The sequence below is a fragment of the Neophocaena asiaeorientalis genome, unplaced genomic scaffold (genome assembly GCF_003031525.2).
Source record: "Neophocaena asiaeorientalis asiaeorientalis breed wild unplaced genomic scaffold, Neophocaena_asiaeorientalis_V1.1 scaffold476, whole genome shotgun sequence".
Taxonomy (NCBI): Eukaryota; Metazoa; Chordata; class Mammalia; order Artiodactyla; family Phocoenidae; genus Neophocaena; species Neophocaena asiaeorientalis.
Genome location: NW_020172178.1, coordinates 10,675,195 through 10,693,220, shown reverse-complemented (window position 1 = coordinate 10,693,220; position 18,026 = coordinate 10,675,195). Strand labels below are relative to the sequence as shown.

The window sequence follows — 18,026 nt, the reverse complement described above, 5'->3', positions numbered from 1 at the left end:
CCAGTGAGGCCCTGGCCATGAAGTCCTTTAAGGCCGCTTGGGGCACAGAACTCCACAGCACTTGTCACCTTTATCGTTAACTGTTGGCACTTTAGCATGGGAGGGGGTCCTCCTGGCCAGCATGGAGCCTGGCCCAGAGCAGGTTCTGGCCTTTGACACCTATCCGCACTTCACCAGGGTCCCTAAGGAGGAGGGGGAGGGAGTCGTGGTGTCCCCCAGGGCCCAGCCTACCCTCACGTCCACCCTTCTCCCCCACGTCTTAGGACACCTCCCCCAGCCCCAGCCTCCACCCCACATCCCTGCGGCCCACCACTAACCCTAGGGGTCTAGGGATCCTGAGAAAGGCACAGGCCTGGAACAAGATTACACTCAGGGGACCCCAGAGGGAACGGGGTGGGGGCCCAGCTGCATGATCTTGGAAGGCTTCCTGGAGGAGGGGCCTGAGCTGAGGCCAGGATGGGCAGGTGGGGTCGCAGCACCTCAGCAGCTGGCTCTGGGAGGGAGACAGAAACCCGGGCATTGCCCTCACCCTGGGCCTGGGGGTGGGGGTTGATTACCTCATCCTGCCCAAAGCCCCCCTCCCTCACGGCCACCCACACACACTGCCCCCAGTCAGCCCCTGAGTGTCAGTCACCAAGTCCAGGGGATGGCACCGCACCTGCTGCCCTCCTTCCACCCCGCCCCCCACGGGCTGGGAGCCTATCATCACCTCCCTTCTTCCCCTTCTCCTACCCACCCCTCAACCTCGGGGCACAGGCAGACACCGTGGCAGGCCAGGGTCAGCTCCTCGCAGCTGCCCCACCCTGCCTTCTCAGGCCCTGTTCCGCTACAAGCTCCCTGTGCGGAGACGGGTGGCATCACCTCCTCCAGGAAGCCTCCCTCTGTGTTGGGAACCTCCTTGGCTCCCGCAGGCTCTGGGCTTCTCCCCATCACGGCATCACCCCCGAGTTACACGTGCCCCTGGGGGCCTCCTGGAGAGGCAGTGCTCCTGGGCTGGGCGGGCACCAGTACCAAGCAGTTCATGACCAGAACCTCCCCGCTCCCGGAAGATCGCTGGTCCCACCTCGCTGCCCCCTGCAGGCAGGCACCCAGCTCCCCAAGGGGCTAGGCTCCCCAGCCCAGACCCCTTCCACCCAGGCCAGCTAAGGGGCTATCCATGAACCAGGCCCCGAAGGGGGGACTGCCAAGGCCTCACACCCCTCCCAGGCCGCCCACAGTGGCCTGTCCCCCGGGTGACGGCCCCTGGGGGGCGTGGGCAGCCTTTCCTGGCAGCCCAGAGGGCCATCTTGGAGGGCCACTCTGCTCTGTCCCTCAGGCCCCGCCAGGTGGCCTCTTGGAGATTGGGCTGGGGCAAGTCACCCCAACTGGAGGTGGTCTCCAAGGCCTCAGGGGTGAGTGTTCTGAGGAGAGGGCAGCCAGACGTCCTCCCAGGCCTGTTTTCTCATCCCTGGGCTGGTCATGACTGTCTGGTGGGCACTGGGGAGGGCACTGGGGAGGGCGCAGGGGCCGTGCGCCCCAGACCTGGCAGGCCGCCTCCCCAGAACCCACAGGAAAGGCACCGAAGACAGACACGCAGGGCTGAGTCGTCTATTAGGAGGGCGGCGACCTCGAGGCCTGGGCCTCCAGAGTCACGTTGTGCCAGAAAGGCGCGCTCCAGACCAGGAAAGCTTGGAAGGCGCTGCTGGACTCGGCGGACCTCGGTGGATGGGGGAAGAGCACGTCCTTGTCCTCGTCCTGGGACACCAGCTGGGCCACGATCTGCGCGAGGTCCTGCGTGGACGGCGGGGTCAGGGGGCGGGGCGAACAGGGCGGGGCGGGGCATGACCGAACCCTCGGCGCACCCCGCCCCGCGCACCCTGTAGGAGAGGGTCGCCCCGGCGAGGCCCGGCCTCTCGCCGCCACCCAGCACGGCCAGCCTCCAGCGCTCGTCTATGCTGACGTTCCAGCGGCGGCTCGGGGGCCTGCTCCCCTGCGGCTCGCACACCTGCGGGGACAGGGCAGGGGTCCGCGCCGGCCGCGCCTGGGGGTCCCGCACCCGCCTCGCGGAGGGGGACGCTTCCAAAGTGCTGTGTGCTCAGCCTCCCCAGTGCCGGCGGGCAGGCAGGTCCTCAGCCTCTGGTCCTGGGGCCTTCCGTGGCCGTGCCCGGCGGCTCGGCCCCTGGGCACCCCGGCCGGCACCTGGCCTGCCTTCCCATGCACGGGTCGGCCCCCTGGATGCTGGGGGCCATTACCGCGGAGGTCGTGGCCCTCCGGCTGCTGCCCGGTCCTGGCCGGGCAGAGCTGGCCCACACTCTGGGGAGGCCCCAGAACAGGCCGCCAGACTGCGGCCGCCTCAAGAAAGGCGGACCCAAAGGTCAACCTCCTCCCCAGGCCCCTCTAAAATGACCATAAAGAGGCGTAGGGTGGAAAATATCGCGCAGGTGTCCATAGGGACACAGGAACAGGCAGTGAGGCACGGGTGTTAGAGGGCTGTCGGCAGAGGCTGGAAAGCGGTTACTAACTGGGAAAGACCAGAAGTGCGCTGCACCCCTGCAGGAACCCTCCCCCCAGGGAGAACTTCCCAGGCGGGCTGTCCGTGAAAGACCCTCAGAGCCTCTCCTGCTCTGCCCAGCCAGGGAGCCATCCCATTGCCTCCCTGGGGGAAGCCAGGAGGTCACCCTCTGGAGTGCCATGGGGGGCAGGGAAGGGTGCCATGCTAAAAATAAAGAGAGGATTAAGACAAACTCAGTCTCCATTCCTCAAAAAATTAAAAATAGAACTACCATATGATCCAACAATCCCACTTCTGGGTATACATCCAAAGGAACTGAAAGCAAGTCTCAGAGAGATATTTCTGTACTCACGCTCACAGCACATTATGCACCGTAGCCGAAAAGTGGCTGCGACCCAAACGTCCATCAACGGGTGAATGAATAAGCCTGATGTGGTCCGTCCACACAATGGAATATTATCCAGCCTTAAAAAGGAAGGACGTTCTGGCACAGGCTGCAGTACGTGTAGTGAAACGAGCCAGTCACAGAAAACACAAATATTGTTTAGTCCAGGGATCCCCGGCTCCCCCCACCCCCGCCACAGGCTGCACAGCAGGAGGCGAGCGAGTGGAGCTTCATCCGCCCCTCCCCATCGCTCTCATTACTGCCTGAACCATGCCCCCCACGGCCCCCCCGTCGGTGGAGAAATTGTCTTCCATGAAACCGGTACCTGCACCAAAAAGGTTGGGGACCGCTGTTGTAGCCCACTCATACGAGTTACCTAGGGTCATCAGATCCGTAGAGTCAGAACACGGACTGATGGCTGCCAGGGCTGGGCGAGGGCGAGGTGCTGCTTCGGGTTTGCAAGCTGGAAAAGTTCTGGAGATGGGTTCACAACGATGCAAATATACTTAACACTACTGAACCGTACACTTCAAAATGGCTAGGATGCCCCCCCCCCAAAAAAAAGTGGATACTTGGACCCAGAAACATGCACAGAAGGAAGATGATGTGAGAAGATGGCTGTCTACAAGTCAAGGAGAGAGGCCTGGAAGAGACCCTTCCCTCGCAGCCCTCAGAGGGAACCAGCCCTGCTGACACTTTGATTTTGAACTTCTTGCCTCCAGACTGCGAGACAGTACATTTCTGTTGTTTAAGACAAAGAAAGTGAAGCCCCCAGCCCCTCTTCCCACTCTGCACGAAGAACGGTGGCAGCCTGGCTAAGCTCCCCTTCTGCGCAGGAGAGGGGAGGGGTCCTTTCTGGGGAGAAAGGCCAGCCCCAGAGAAGAGGCCTACAGACACCAAGAGAGGGGGGTGCCCAATGCGGAGCAGCCCAAACCTGCCCGATCGCCCCACAAAGAGCGTGACCGCTGGTGAGGCGGCCCCGGCACACGGAGCCTTCAGCCAGCCCTGCGTGCCCCACTCTTCAGTGTAGACCAAGAGCGGCCCCGCCCCCAACCTGAGAACGTCTCCAGTGTGAAACACAGAGGCCAAACCACCAACCTGGGCAGAAGGAACTCAGAGGACAGGGGGCTGTTACAGGGAGCGGAAGGAAGCCGGCCACCTCCCCCTGTAACTGTTGTTCTCGGGGATCCAATGTACCTATGAAACAAGAAGAGGATGATGTGAAGAAGGGCTGTTCAGAGAACAGGGGGATCCAATGTGCCTATGAAACAAGAGGATGACGTGAAGAAGGGCTGTTCGGAGAATGGGGGGATCCAATGTACCTATGAAACAAGAAGAGGATGACGTGAAGAAGGGCTGTTCGGAGAACGGGGGGATCCAGTGTACCTATGAAACAAGAAGAGGATGACGTGAAGAAGGGCTGTTCGGAGAACGGGGGGATCCAGTGTACCTATGAAACAAGAAGAGGATGACGTGAAGAAGGGCTGTTCAGAGAACGGGGATGAGCTCTTTCGAGTTAAAAATGTGACGTCAGAATTTAAACTTCTATAGCAGGCGCTGGGGTAGGCTGTTGACCCTAGTTCGTCACTCCCTTCCTGTAATCGAATCCAGCACCTCCCCTTTAACATGTGACGTCACGCCGGTTCCCACTAGAGTATATTTTCCTGCCTCACTGATGCTGGGCAGGTCCACGGGATGCTGACAGAGCACATGCATTCCCAGTGTAGTCTGAGTGGGCCTCCTGAGATTCTGTGTCCACCCGAGCACAGGCTTCCCTGGGAAGACCTCTGAGGGTAAGCGGCATGGAAGACACACAACCTGCGAACAGAAAAACAAAAGTTTGCTGTTGTGAATCATGGAAATTTTGGAGTTGTTTGTCACAGGGCATCATTACAGCAAATGCTAATAATAGAAGGACGGGCAGCAAAGCCCAAAAAGGCAAGGTAACAAAGTATGAGAAAATGGGAAAGTCAATCACACGGGCCCACATCCAACTAACAGAGTTTCCAGAAAGAGAGTCAATCGCATGGGCCAACATCCAACTAACAGAGTTTCCAGAAAGAGAGTCAATCGCACGGGCCCACATCCAACTAACAGAGTTTCCAGAAAGAGAGTCAATCGCACGGGCCAACATCCAACTACAGAGCTTCCGGAAAGAGAGTCAATCGCACGGGCCCAACATCCAACTACAGAGTTTCCAGAAAGAGAGTCAATCGCACGGGCCAACATCCAACTAACAGAGTTTCCAGAAAGAGAGTCAATCGCACGGGCCAACATCCAACTAACAGAGTTTCCAGAAAGAGAGTCAATCGCACGGGCCAACATCCAACTAACAGAGTTTCCAGAAAGAGAGTCAATCGCACGGGCCAACATCCAACTAACAGAGTTTCCAGAAAGAGAGTCAATCGCACGGGCCAACATCCAACTAACAGAGTTTCCAGAAAGAGAGTCAATCGCACGGGCCAACATCCAACTACAGAGCTTCCGGAAAGAGAGTCAATCGCACGGGCCCAACATCCAACTACAGAGTTTCCAGAAAGAGAGTCAATCGCACGGGCCAACATCCAACTACAGAGTTTCCGGAAAGAGACAGAGCAGAGAAGATGAACACACACACGCGCACACACGCCACGAAGGGAACAAGGCTCCAGGTTGAAGGGGCTCACACAGGACCGAGAAGGGGAACAGACTGGCACCAGAGGACAGTGTGGTGATATTTCAGAACCAGGGCAGGAGAAGAAACAGCCTGACTGCCAGAGACTAAAAAGCAGGGCACGTGCCAAGGAGGAGAAGTCCGCAGGGCCCAGGGCACCAAGCAGCCCCACTGCAAGGTGGAAGCAATGCAACAACGGCCTAAAATCCTGAAAGAAAATTATTTGCCACCAAGAATTTTCACCCAACCAAAGTATCGCTCAAGTGTGCAGGCAGAATAAAGACATGTTCAGAACTTTAAAGTCTCAGGAAATTGAGTATCTTCAGGGCCTTCTGAGGAGCTGCGAGATGAGGGGCTCCAGCAGACAAGGGGGGAGCCGGCGGGAGGGACGCTCAGGGCCCAGGAACTGGGGTCCCAACCAGGAGCGGCAGGGAGGGTCCCTGGATGAGGCAGGCACAGGGTGGCACGGGGGCAGGGGCGGTGGAACCCCCAGACCTGAGGGGTCGGGTCGTTTGTGAGCCGAGTGTCACAGTTCCCCTGGAAAGTTTGGGAAAGAATCGATAATCAGTGCACAGAAAATGAAGAAGAAGGGGCAGGAGGGCGCGATTATTACCTCCAGGGAAAAAGAGAAGCGGTGGGAGAAGGGTAACCTCGTCACTTTGAGGGAAACTTCCCCACATTCAGCTGTCGGCAGGCTTCCAGGGGGTCACTGGGGAGCAGACATTCGCAGCAGATTGAGGTAAAAGGATGAGCCGACTCCGGGTCCGGGGAGGGGGAGGTGTCTTCGGGGCAGGTGCGGCCCGCGGTCCCTGTGGGGGGAGCCGGCAGATGCGGGCAGCTGAGCCATGACCCGCGGGGCCAGGCAGGGCTGCTGTTCCCAATTATGTGCCCGCAAGTGGTAATAAAACTGGCACAAAATTTTACAAACAGATTGAAGCAATTAAGTAGAGTGACCTAACAGAGAGCGCGCACAGGGGACCCACGTTCTCACCAGCAAGAGGAACCATCGTGCACACCGGCTGGGCTCCAGGCCACGGGCAGAACAGACTCCCCCGTGGGCCCGACTGGAAACCAGAACAAGGTGCTCCTGTGGGCGCAGATGGGGGAGTGGAAGGGAAACCCAGTCCCCGGAGGGGCCAGGGAGGACTCCCACCAGCCAAGAGGGTGGCCAAAGCCGCCCTCTGAAGACACGCGATAGCTTTAAACGCTGGAAAATTAGAAAACAGCCCTGGAACGAGGCACAAAGCAAACAATGCAAGGAGCTAGGAAAACAACAACAAAAGCAGTTCACGGAAAGTTTAAAGACAGAATCAGGAAAGGCTGGTGAATAAATTAAAGTGGAAAAACAGTGGGCAATGATCACAAACCGGTTCTTTGCAAAGCCAGTAAAACAGAGCTACTGCTTCCCTTGTGTCCTCCCCAACTCCACACAGATCTGTCTTTATCACGTTTTTTCCCTTTTTAATTTTAGTTTTACTAGAGCATGCTTGATTTACAATGTTGTGTTAGTTCCAGGTGCACAGCAAAGCGAGGCAGCCACGCATATGTTCATCCTTTCTCACATAGGTCATCACAGGATATCGAGTAGAGTTCCCTGTGCTCTACAGCAGGTCCTTGATCGTTATCTACCTTGTATATAGTAGTGTGTGTACGTTCACCCCAAGCTCCTGACTTATCCCTCCCGCCAACACGTTTCCCCTTTGCTAACCATATAAATGAACTTATTTACAAAACAGAAACAGAGTTACAGATATTGAAAACAAACAATCTTCCTGGAGCACCAATCACTTCCTTGTTCAAAACCATTCACTGGCTCTGTTCACTCTCCCTGGAGTTCTTTGCCCACTTACCACGTCCTCCTCTCTTGGGCCCTCATCAGGCTAACTTCTACTCATCCTTTAAGACTCTGGAAGCACATCTTTGCTCTCCTCTCTGCTGCTAGGCTCTACCAGATAGCCCCACTATCCCATCCCCTTTGTATGTGTGTACTGCAGCACTCACTGCCTTAATTGTAACTGTGCCTGCCTCCCTAACCAGGCTGAGGACGTCCTGGGAACAGAGGTACATTTTAACCCAGTCACCTAGCAGAACTCCTAGCCCATACTAGCTACCTAGAAACTTTAATTAATTCATGCTTTCTCTGTGTCCAGAAATGTCATTGATCTAAAGCAGAACACAGTCATGACCCAGCCACCTAAATCTGTTCAGTGAAGCAAAGCAGAGGTGGGCTGAGATGCAAGCCCAGTGCCCCAGACGGATGCCAGTCTTTGTTGGACACTAGTTTCCGCATGTGGCAAATACTAAGTTGGGTCAAGCCGACGCTAACAAACCGAGGCAGAGCCATTCTGACAGCCATTTCTGTTTCCAAGTGAACACTGCATACAGGAGATGCTACGTTAAGGTAATTAGTTTACACAAAATGCAATCAATTTCCCTGTGTCGCTTTCTCTCCAGCAAATGATTTTGCATCAAGCAAAGTTTAATGTTTTGGCCTGGCTAAGAGGCTTTATCTTGGATGGAAAAAGAAGTGCTTCGGAAACCTTGCCAGAAATTTCCAAATATCACTGAGTCTTCAAATATCGCACTACGTTGATCAGTTTTTGTTGACTTCCACATACAGCATTGACTCAATTCCTTCACAAATCACTCCATTCTTTGGACCTCATTTTCTCCATCTGCTAGTGTTGGAGGGTCTCCTGCGGAGGCGGGGTGCGCTGTGTCTCACCGTGAGGACGAGGACACTGGCAGTGGAAGCCCCGGGGAGCACTCCCTGGCGTGAGCCCTCCAAGTCCGCCGTTAGCCCCGCCAAACAGCCCGGGTCTCTCTTTGTCATTTTGGCCAATCTTTTCACATTTAGCACCCATTTCGTTTCTCCTTTATGAACTATAAGTCCATAGACTTGACACACTTTTCTGCTCAGTTTTAAAAACTGTTTTCTCTTTGCTATTAAGCATCTCTTCACAGATTCCGGTTGGTGAACATTTGTATGTTCTAATATATTAGACGTATTTTCTTCCAGAGTGTCCTGTAACACTTTTGTGTCTTTGATTGTACTAGCCTTTAAAAACAGCAGTCAGATTTTTCAGGATTTTCCTTTATGGATTTGGCCTAAAATGGGCATTTCCCACTCGGATTCTAAACACTGCTACATTCTCCCTGTGCTTCTGTGGTTTGGTTTTAATGTTTAGCGCGTGCGCGCGCGCACGTGCGTGTGTGTGTGTGTGTGTGAGATGAGTGGTGGGGATCTACTTTACGATCTTCTAAATGGGTAGCCAATCACCCCAACACCATTCATTGAGAAGTCTGTTTCCCACTGCTCTGCAGAATCTCGGAAATTAAATTCCCAGATTTAAACCAGGGTCCATTTCTGGACTGTTTGTGCAGGTCATAAGTCTCCTCGCCAGCTTCTGCCCCAGTGCCACACAACATGCACTGCTCAGAGCAGGCAAGGGAGGCCCTGCTCTTCTTTTTTCAAACTCTTGCCTGGGGACTTCCCTGGCGGTCCACTGGGTGAGACTCTACACTCCCAGCGCAGGGGGCCTGGGTTCAATCCCTGGTCAGGGAACTAGATCCCACATGCCGCAACTAATGATCCCGCGTGCCGCAACGAAGATCCCGAGTGCCACAACTAAGACCCGGCGCAGACTAAATAAATAAAAATTTAAACAAACAAACAAACAAACAAACAACTCTTGCATGGCTTCTTTGGCAAGTAAAAAATGAAAAGATCTCTAGTTTTTCAAGTTATGCTGTCACTCTGCAGTAATGCGCTGTCTTCTTTTGCCCTCACTGCAGGGGCGCCCCGCCTGCTGCTCCACTCCCTGGAGGGCGCCCACCAGGCCGCCTTTCTGTGTGTGGAGGGGCGTCCACCCGCCCTGACCCCAGAGCCCACGGGACGCTGGCGGCAGCTGAGCACCGCTGAACTAATGCCAGGCTGTTGACGGTGTGCCCCCTCCCACTTGTGGGAATATTCCACCCTTCTCTCCGCACCCTTCCACGTGCGTGTCGAGGGGCTGTGTGGTTTGCAACCCACTCTGACAACAGCTGCCTTTAACCCGAGTTAACCGACAGTGCTAATTCCCCTTCTGCCGCGTCTCCTGCTTTGCTGGTCTTGCCTATTTTAGGGTCTTTCTCTGTCTTCCTCTTCTGGCTCGATCAGGTGCTGTTTCTAGCCCACTCCCCCTCCGCTTGTTCAGAGGCGGTTCTCTTCCTAGTCTTGTGGTGTAATCAAAACCCACCAAGCCCACCTGAGCCTGAGGTTGACAACCATCTCCACCGGCTTCTTAACCAGTGCCGGGGATCTAGAACACTGACTCGCCAGCCACTCGAGGGGACCACGATCTCCAGCCTTCTTCAAGCTTCCGGATGACTGCAGCTCTGACTGGCGTCTTGGAATAACCTCACGAGAGACCCCGAGCCAGAGCCACACAGCTAAGCGGCTCCCAAACTCCTGACCTATAGAAACTGGGACAAAAATATTTATTATCGTTCTGAGCTGCTGAAATCTGGAGACTTTTGTTACGCACTCACAGATAACTAATACACTACCAGAAACGCTGTGTACCTTTAAGATAACATTTTCGAGACTCATGAAAAACATTTTTTTTTTCTAATTAGGATTGCTGTGAATTATTTATTTTGGGAAAATCCGGCAGGTTTAAAACACTAAATCTTCCCACCCGATAATATGATACAACTTTCCCCTTAGGAATTCTCTGCCATTTGTCACATTTTATAGTGTTCTTCACATAGGCATCAGACGAGACAGTTATTTCTAGGACATCGTAGTCCCTGTTGCTAAAGTGAATGGATCCTTTTTGCTACTACATTTCCTGGTTGGTTATTTTTAGTGCACTGGAAACTATTAAGTTTTGAATGGTGATCATATATCCAACCTTCCTCTTTCATTAGTGGTCTTTTCATTGTCCTGCGTGGATTTTCTAGGTAGACAGTATGCTGGCTACACACGGTGACTGCTCCAGGTATGCGTGGCTCATTTCATTCTCCTGACTCTGAGCAGGCTCCACGCGCTGTCTCATCGTCATGGCTATGCCCTGCCTGCTGCTTGACGCCTCAGGAAACACATCCACTGTGCGCTCTTGATGCTCCCCTTCGCCATGTTACAGAAGTGTCCATTTCTTCCTACCTTGTTAAGAATCAACAGCTTTTGGTTTTTATTTTTTTAATTTTATTATTTATTTATTTTTGGCTGCCTTGTGTCTTCGTTGCGGTGCGCAGGCTTCTCACTGCGGTGGCTTCTCTTGGTGCGGAGCACGGGCTCTAGGCGCGCAGGCTTCAGTAGTTGTGGCACGAGGTCTCAGTAGTTGTGGCTCACGGGCTTAGTTGCTCTGCGGCATGTGGGATCTTCCCGGACCAGGGCTCGAGCCCGTGTCCCCTGCGTCGGCAGGCGGATTCTTAACCACTGCGCCACCAGGGACGTCCCCTCAATGTATGTTCATCCGACGTGCCGTGCACCCTCCTGGCGCTGGGGACAGAGCTGTGAGGAGCAGAGGCCCTGCTGTCCTGGACGGGGCGACCCTTCGTGGTCGTGCAGTTTGCTGCTTGGTTCGATTAACCTCCTGCACGTTCAGGACTTTTCGACCTGTGCTTCAGTTAGATGGCGCACCCCTCCGTTCCTTTTCTCTTTCCCTCCTCCCCACGCAGCACTGGTGTCAGGGGGATGCCCTGGGCAGCGTGAACCTCGTCGACGGGGAGGACTCGTTTCTTAGTTGCTTGGGGATGCCCACCCACAAATCCTTCCTTAGGGCAGATCCAGGCCCACTTTAGAATTTCCTTTGTTATCAGTCTCTTCAGGTTTTCAAAGATCAATCTGTAACACGGATTCCGATCATCACCGTTCGGGGTCCTTGCTTTGCTCCTCACGTGGCGAGACCCCACGGCGAAGGCCTCCCGCCGCCTGTGGGCGCTGGCCCTGGGGGCTCGGGTCCCACTGGCCTCAGCTGTGTTTGGGGCACTCCTGGGTCACCCCAGGCAAGGGGAGGGCTGTGCCCACCACGGAGGAGTCCCTGCAGCCAGCCCCCGGGCCTGCACACAAGGCCCCCTCCGTGGAAGGGCTGGCCCACCTTAGCCCGGCCTTAGGCACAGTTTAGCTTAAAACTAATGGTAACCACGAGAGAAAAACGCAAAAGAAAATACATGAAAAAACCCAGGAATCCACTACCCAAAATGAACAATGCCATACTTGCTTCCGATCTTTTCCCCCAAGAAATAAAACGTATTGATATGGTCTCGTGCAAGGCTCCTCTCTCCACCCCCAGTGAGGGAGGTGAGCTGGGAGCCCAGGTTTGCTCCCCGCTTTCCGGTCCTGCCACCAGCAGATGTGGCCACAAACCACGCGAGGCACCAGGCTGGTCTCTGACGCAGGTAACCGGGGCCACGGGGTGCGGAGTGCTCTTCCGCGTGCTTCTCCCTTAACCTGCTTTTGAGACATTTCCCCGTGGACCTGCAGGGGCTAGTCCATCAGCTGTCACTGCTGTGCTGCCCTCACCTGAACCAACAGCCCCGATTACCTCACCACCCCCACTGTGGGGACAGCAGGCTGGACACGTGGGCTCCTGCGGGGCAGCTGGCGTCTCGCCTTCTCCAGGCGCTGCCTGGGGCCGCCCCAGAGCTCCCACCAGCAGGGGTGCTGGCTCTGCGCCCCGCATCTTGGCCAGAACTCTGGCCTCTCATGTTTTTGTCAGTTGAACCTCATTTATGCCCCTGACATCAAATACCTTTTAGTTTTCTTTCTAGCCAGTGGGGACTCCCGTTCTGCGAAGGGACTGTGCATTCTGGGGACCATCTGCCTCTCTTGCAGGCATGCGTGTGGCGTGTGTGTGGTGCATGATGTCTGTGGTGTGTGTGTGTGTGCATGTGTGTGTAAGGTGCCCCTCTGGGCCTCACACTGGCGCTCTGTCCGGTGTGGGTGTTGGGACGTGGATGGGCCTGGGGCTTCCTCAGGAAGGTGACTGGCGTGCACGCTGTTTCCAGTGCAACCCACTGTTCCCGGCTGCCTAGGGTGTCCAGCCCAGACTGGCCCGAGCCCTGCAGGGCCAGCGGCTGGAGCACCAGGCCCAGCGTGGCCTTGCTCAGCCTCTCCCCTGTCCTCCTGGAACTTGTTCTGAAGTGCCCCTCCGGGCCTCTAGCCCTACTTCCGCGCTCACCTGCGATTCATCTGAGCCTCTCGGGGCTGTGTCCTCGGTTAACCCAGGACCAGCCGTGCTCACCAGCCCTTCCTCCGGGGCCAGGCCAGACCCTACTCATTACAGGAAGCTCCACTTCCGGGACCTGGAATTTGTTTTGCCTCGCCCCGTTCCATCAAGGGATCTCCCGTTCCTTCTTTTTTTTCTTCCCTTTTTACATAGTTTTTTTACTGGGATAAAATGCACATAACGTAAAATGTACCATTTTGACCATTTTTAAGCGTACAGCTCACTAGCATAAACACATTCACATTGTTGTACGACCACCACCAACATCATCTCCAGAACTTTCCATTTCCCCAAACTGAGACTCTGTCCGCATTAAACTCACTCCCCGCCCCTCCTCCAGCCCCTGGCACCCGAACTTCTACTTTGCCTCTAAATCTGACCCCTCTAGGGGCCTAATGAGTGGCCCATACAGTGTCTGTCCTTCTGGGCCTGGCTTATTTCACTCAGCATCATGTCCTCGGGGTCCATCCACGTTGTGTCATGTGTCGAAAGGTCTTTCCCTTTTAGGGCGGAGTTATACTCCCATCGTTTGTTTTTACCACACTCAGCCGTCAATGAACGCTTGGTTTGCTTCTACCTTTTGGCTATTGTGAATAGTGCTACTGTGAACATGGATCTACGAGTACCTGTTCGTGCCTCTGCCTTGGATTCTTTATCTACTCAGAACTGGAATTGCTGGATCATATGATGAATCTATGCTTAACTTTTTGAGGAACCTCCATTCTGTTTCCCGTGGTGACTGTGCCATTTACATCCCACCCAGCAGCGCGCCAGAGGTCTGACTTCTCCACACCCTCACCGGCACTTGTTCTTTTTTTCTAAATTATCATTATAGCCACATCCTAATAGGTGTGAAGTGCTATCTCACCGCGGTTTTGACTTGCGTTGCCCTAGAACTAATGTAGTTGAGCATCTTTTCATGTACTTGCTGACCATTTGTGGATCTTTGGAGAAGTGTCTATTCAAGTCCTTTGGCCATTTTTGAATCGAGTTATCGGTTTTGTTGCTGTTGTTGAGTTTTAGGAGTTCTCTATATATTAAGGATATTAATCCCTCAGCAGATATGGGTTTGCAAATACAGTTGACTCTTGAACAACATGGCTTTGAACTGCATGGGTCTGCTCATACATGGGTTTTTCTCAATAAATGTGTACTAGAGCAGCGGTCCCCAACCTTTTTGGCACCAGGGACCGCTTTCGTGGAAGACAATTTTGCCCTCGGGGTGGGGAGGGGGGATGGTTCAGGTAGTAACGCCAGTGATGGGGCGTGGCAGATGAAGCTTTGCTCCCTCACCCACTGCTCACTTCCTGCTGTGCGGCCCCGTTCCTAGCAGGCCGCGGACTGGCAGTGGTTAGGGTTAGGATGTGGAACTTCAAATACAGAGGGCCAACTATAAAGTTCTACTCAGATTTTTGACTGCTGGGCAGGGGGTCGGTGCCCCAACCCTCGAGTTGTTCAGGACTCGATTATGCTTTCTCCCATTCCATGTGCTGCCTTTTCCCTCTGTTAGCAGTGTCCTTTGATGATCAAAAGTTTTTTGTTTTGTTTTGTTTTTTTTTTTATAAATTTATTTATTCATTTATTTATTTTTGGCTGTGTTGGGTCTTCGTTTCTGTGCGAGGGCTTTCTCTAGTTGTGGCAAGCGGGGGCCACTCTTCATCACGGTGCGCGGGCCTCTCACTGACGTGGACTCTCTTGCTGCGGAGCACAGGCTCCAGACGCGCAGAGCTCAGTATTTGTGGCTCACGGGCCCAGCTGCTCCGTGACACGTGGGATCTTCCCAGACCAGGGCTTGAACCCGTGTCCCTTGCATTGGCAGGCAGACTCTCAACCACTGCGCCACCAGGGAAGCCCCTGATCAAAAGTTTTTAATTTTGATGAAGCCCAATTCATCTATTTTTACTTTTGTCGCCTGTGCCATTGGTGTCATATCCAAGACGTCATTGCCAAATCCAGCGTCAGGATGTTTCCCCCTGTTTTCTTCTAGGAGTTTTATAGGTTTAGTTCTTACGTCTATGTCTTTGAGCCATTCTGAGTTAATTTTTTTACGTGGCATTAGGTAAGAGTCAAACTTCATTCTTTTGCTTGTAGATATCCAGTATTCCCAGCACCGTTTGTTGAAAAGACAGGGAATTCCCTGGCGGTCTAGTGGGTAGGACCCTGTGCTCTCGCTGCCAAGGGCCCGGCTTCGATCCCTGGTCAGGGAACTAAGGTCCCACAAGCCACGTGGCGAGGGCAAAAAAGCCCCAAAAACAAAAAAAAACGCCTTCTGCCGTTGAACAGTCTTGGCAACCTTGTCAATTATTATTATTTTTTATTTCCGAGATGCAAATATCGTGTATTACAAAAAGTTTATTATATTCATAAATTATAAGAGAAAAAACAATGAAGTCATTTCCGAAGATGTCAAAAGGGGACATAATAGAATTTAACAAGCATTTCTAATCCAATACAAGTTATTAGCGTATTACCACAAAAAGAATATAAGAGAAACTAAAAGCAACATTAAATTAGATTAACAGTGAAACACTAGCAGCCATCCCATTAAAGTCAGGAAGACAATGATACTCACCATCACTGCTATTTAAATCATGCAGGAAATCAATTTAGTAGGCCAACTAAAGACAATTCTAAAAAGATTAGAAGAGACAAACTTTTCACTATTTTCAGATGTTATCATTGTCTTCCTAAAAATTTCAAGAAAATGAACTGGGAGAGGACTTCCCTGATGGTCCAGTGGTAAAGAATCCACCTTACAATGCAAGAGACACGGGTTCAATCCCTGGTCAGGGAACTAAGATCCCACATGTTGTGGGGCAACTAAGCCCGCGCCACGACTGGAGAGCCTGCGTGCCTCAAATCACCGTGCCCACGTGCTCTGGAACCCGCACACCACAACCACAGAGCCCACGTGCCTTGGAGCTCGCACGCCACAACCACAGAGCCCACGTGCCTTGGAGCCCGCACGCCACAACTAGAGAGAAGCCTGTGCACCACAACGAAAGATCCCGCATGCCACAGCGAAGAGACCCAACACAGCCAAAAATAAATAAAATAAATAAATATTTAAAAAAAGGTTAACTTGGTTTTTTTTTTAAAAAAAGAAAACGAGCTGGTAAATTATTAGAAAAATAAGAGTGTAGTATAATAACAAATTAGAAAATAAATATTCTGAAATAAGTAGCTTTCTATATACTGGCGACAGATAGAAATGTAACAGAAAAATCCATTCACAGTTGTGACAATAAAGCGGTCAAATATCTAGGAGTAAGTGTAAATTTAAAATAAATGAATAAAATCTATATGAAGAAAACTGTTTAACATTGCTGAAGAACACAGAAGAAAACCTGAACATGTGGGGTGACATACCATGTTCATAGATGAGGAAATTCGATATTGTCAAGATGTCAATTTCCCCCCAAGTAGATTTTTAAATCCAAAGCAATTCCATTAAACATATACTACATTTGAAATAGTGAAAATGTATAATCTACATAAAAGATGAAAATAGCACAATAAACATTTGTACACCCCTCACCTCAATTTACCAGTTGTTAGCATCTTGCCACCTTTACTTCGTCTCAACTACTTTTATTTTCTGAACGTTTCGAATGTAAGTTGCAGACAGCAATGTCACTTTGCCCCTGAACACTTCAACATGCATCTCCTAAGAATTAAGGCATTTTGACACAGCCATACTCATCAGTTTCACACTTGAGACAGTTAACAGTAATACTGCAGTTCCACCAAAAACAGTGCTCGTCAAATTTTACTATAGGCGTGAGCCACCTGGGGATCTTGTGAAAATGCAGACTCTGATTCGGTGGGTCTGGAGTGATGGCTGAGGTTCTACGTGTCTAACAAGTTACCAAATGATGCTGCTGGTCTGGCAGAACACGCTTGGCGTTTCAAGGATCAAATATTGTTCCTTCTATACCCCCTTCCCAGGTTATCACTCCTCTCTCCTGGTCTAAAGAAGGAACCATTATCTTGAACTTGGTGTAGTTTACTCCTATGCATGTTTTCATACACTTATTAGATATAGGTATCCCTTAACTATATACCGTATGTTTTCCATATTTTTGAACTTTACATACGGTATCACAATTGAACACGTGCTTGGGCAACTTGCTATCTTCATTCAGCATTATGTGAGGTTTATCCATGTTGATAAATGTAGTTCTGAGCCATTCATTTTAACTTCAACAAATCTTCCCCAAGGAGATATGGCTGGTGGGTAGGCTGGCCGCAGAGAACTCGCAGAAGTGTGGTGATGGAGGAGTTGGTATTTGGAGTTGGACATTAACCAGGCTGCTTCATTTTCCATTGTGAGGTTGTAATTCACAAACAACCTAGCTTATACAGTTCTGGAGGTGGGAATTCCAACATCAAGGCTCCAGAATATTCGATATCTGGTAAGGGTCTGCTTCCTTGTTCATAGATAGCCATCTTCTTGCTGTGTCTTCATGTGGCAGAAGGGCCCGTGTCAGTTATTTTGACTTTGCTCATGGTGTATATTTTGCCTTGATGGAGGGTTTTTGTTTGTTTGTTTCTCTCATGTGGTTAAATGTATCTCTCTTTGCTTTTATGGCTTCTGGACTTTGAGGTTTGGTTAGAAAGGCTGCCCCTACTCCACGGTTATAAAGGGATCTGCCCAGGGTTTCTTGTCGTACTTTTATGGTTTTCTTCTTCTACATTTAAAATGCTCATCCTGGTACTCTGTGACAGGTATGCTCATCCTGGTACTCTGTGACAGGTATGCTCATCCTGGTACTCTGTGACAGGTATGCTCAGCCTGGTACTCTGTGACAGGTGTGGCTACAACGTACTTTCTTTTAGGCAGCTACACAGTGTCCCAGCGTCAATCAAAACCACCGCCTCCTCTCCCCAACAGCCACGGATCTGAGGTGCCATCTTCAGCCCACACTAAGTGTCTGCAGGCATGTGGGTCAGTTTCCACATTTCCTATTCCACACTGTGGTTCATGCATCACATGACAGGACACTATCGCCTTGATAATCGAAGCTTTGTGATATGAATTCATGTGAGAGCTGAACCTATTCTTGCTTATTTTTCTATTTGACCAGTTTGCCAAATTGCCAAGGGAAGATGAGCGTTTAGCAATTTTAATCGTCGATGACGCTGAGCTGTGAAGCGCCTGGGGAGAACCCTCTGTGCTGGTGAGTCTTCCTCTCCAAGAACATGGTGTCTTCCCACCGCCAAGTCTCTTGGTAACGCCCTGGAGTGTTTTAAAGTTTCTCTCAAACAGGTTTGCACTATTTC

General features: G+C 52.1%; 1 protein-coding gene across 1 annotated transcript; it reads right to left on the bottom strand.

Moving 5' to 3' along the window:
• Positions 1-1,590: 1,590 nt before the first annotated feature.
• TEX22 (testis expressed 22) lies at positions 1,591-3,190 on the bottom strand. Its single transcript, XM_024758083.1, has 4 exons — positions 3,137-3,190; positions 2,179-2,292; positions 1,856-1,984; positions 1,591-1,770 (listed from the first exon to the last, which is right to left on the bottom strand). Exons 1-4 carry the CDS (start codon positions 3,188-3,190, stop codon positions 1,591-1,593), a joined length of 477 nt encoding a protein of 158 aa, XP_024613851.1.
• Between the last annotated feature and the right edge of the window lie 14,836 nt (positions 3,191-18,026).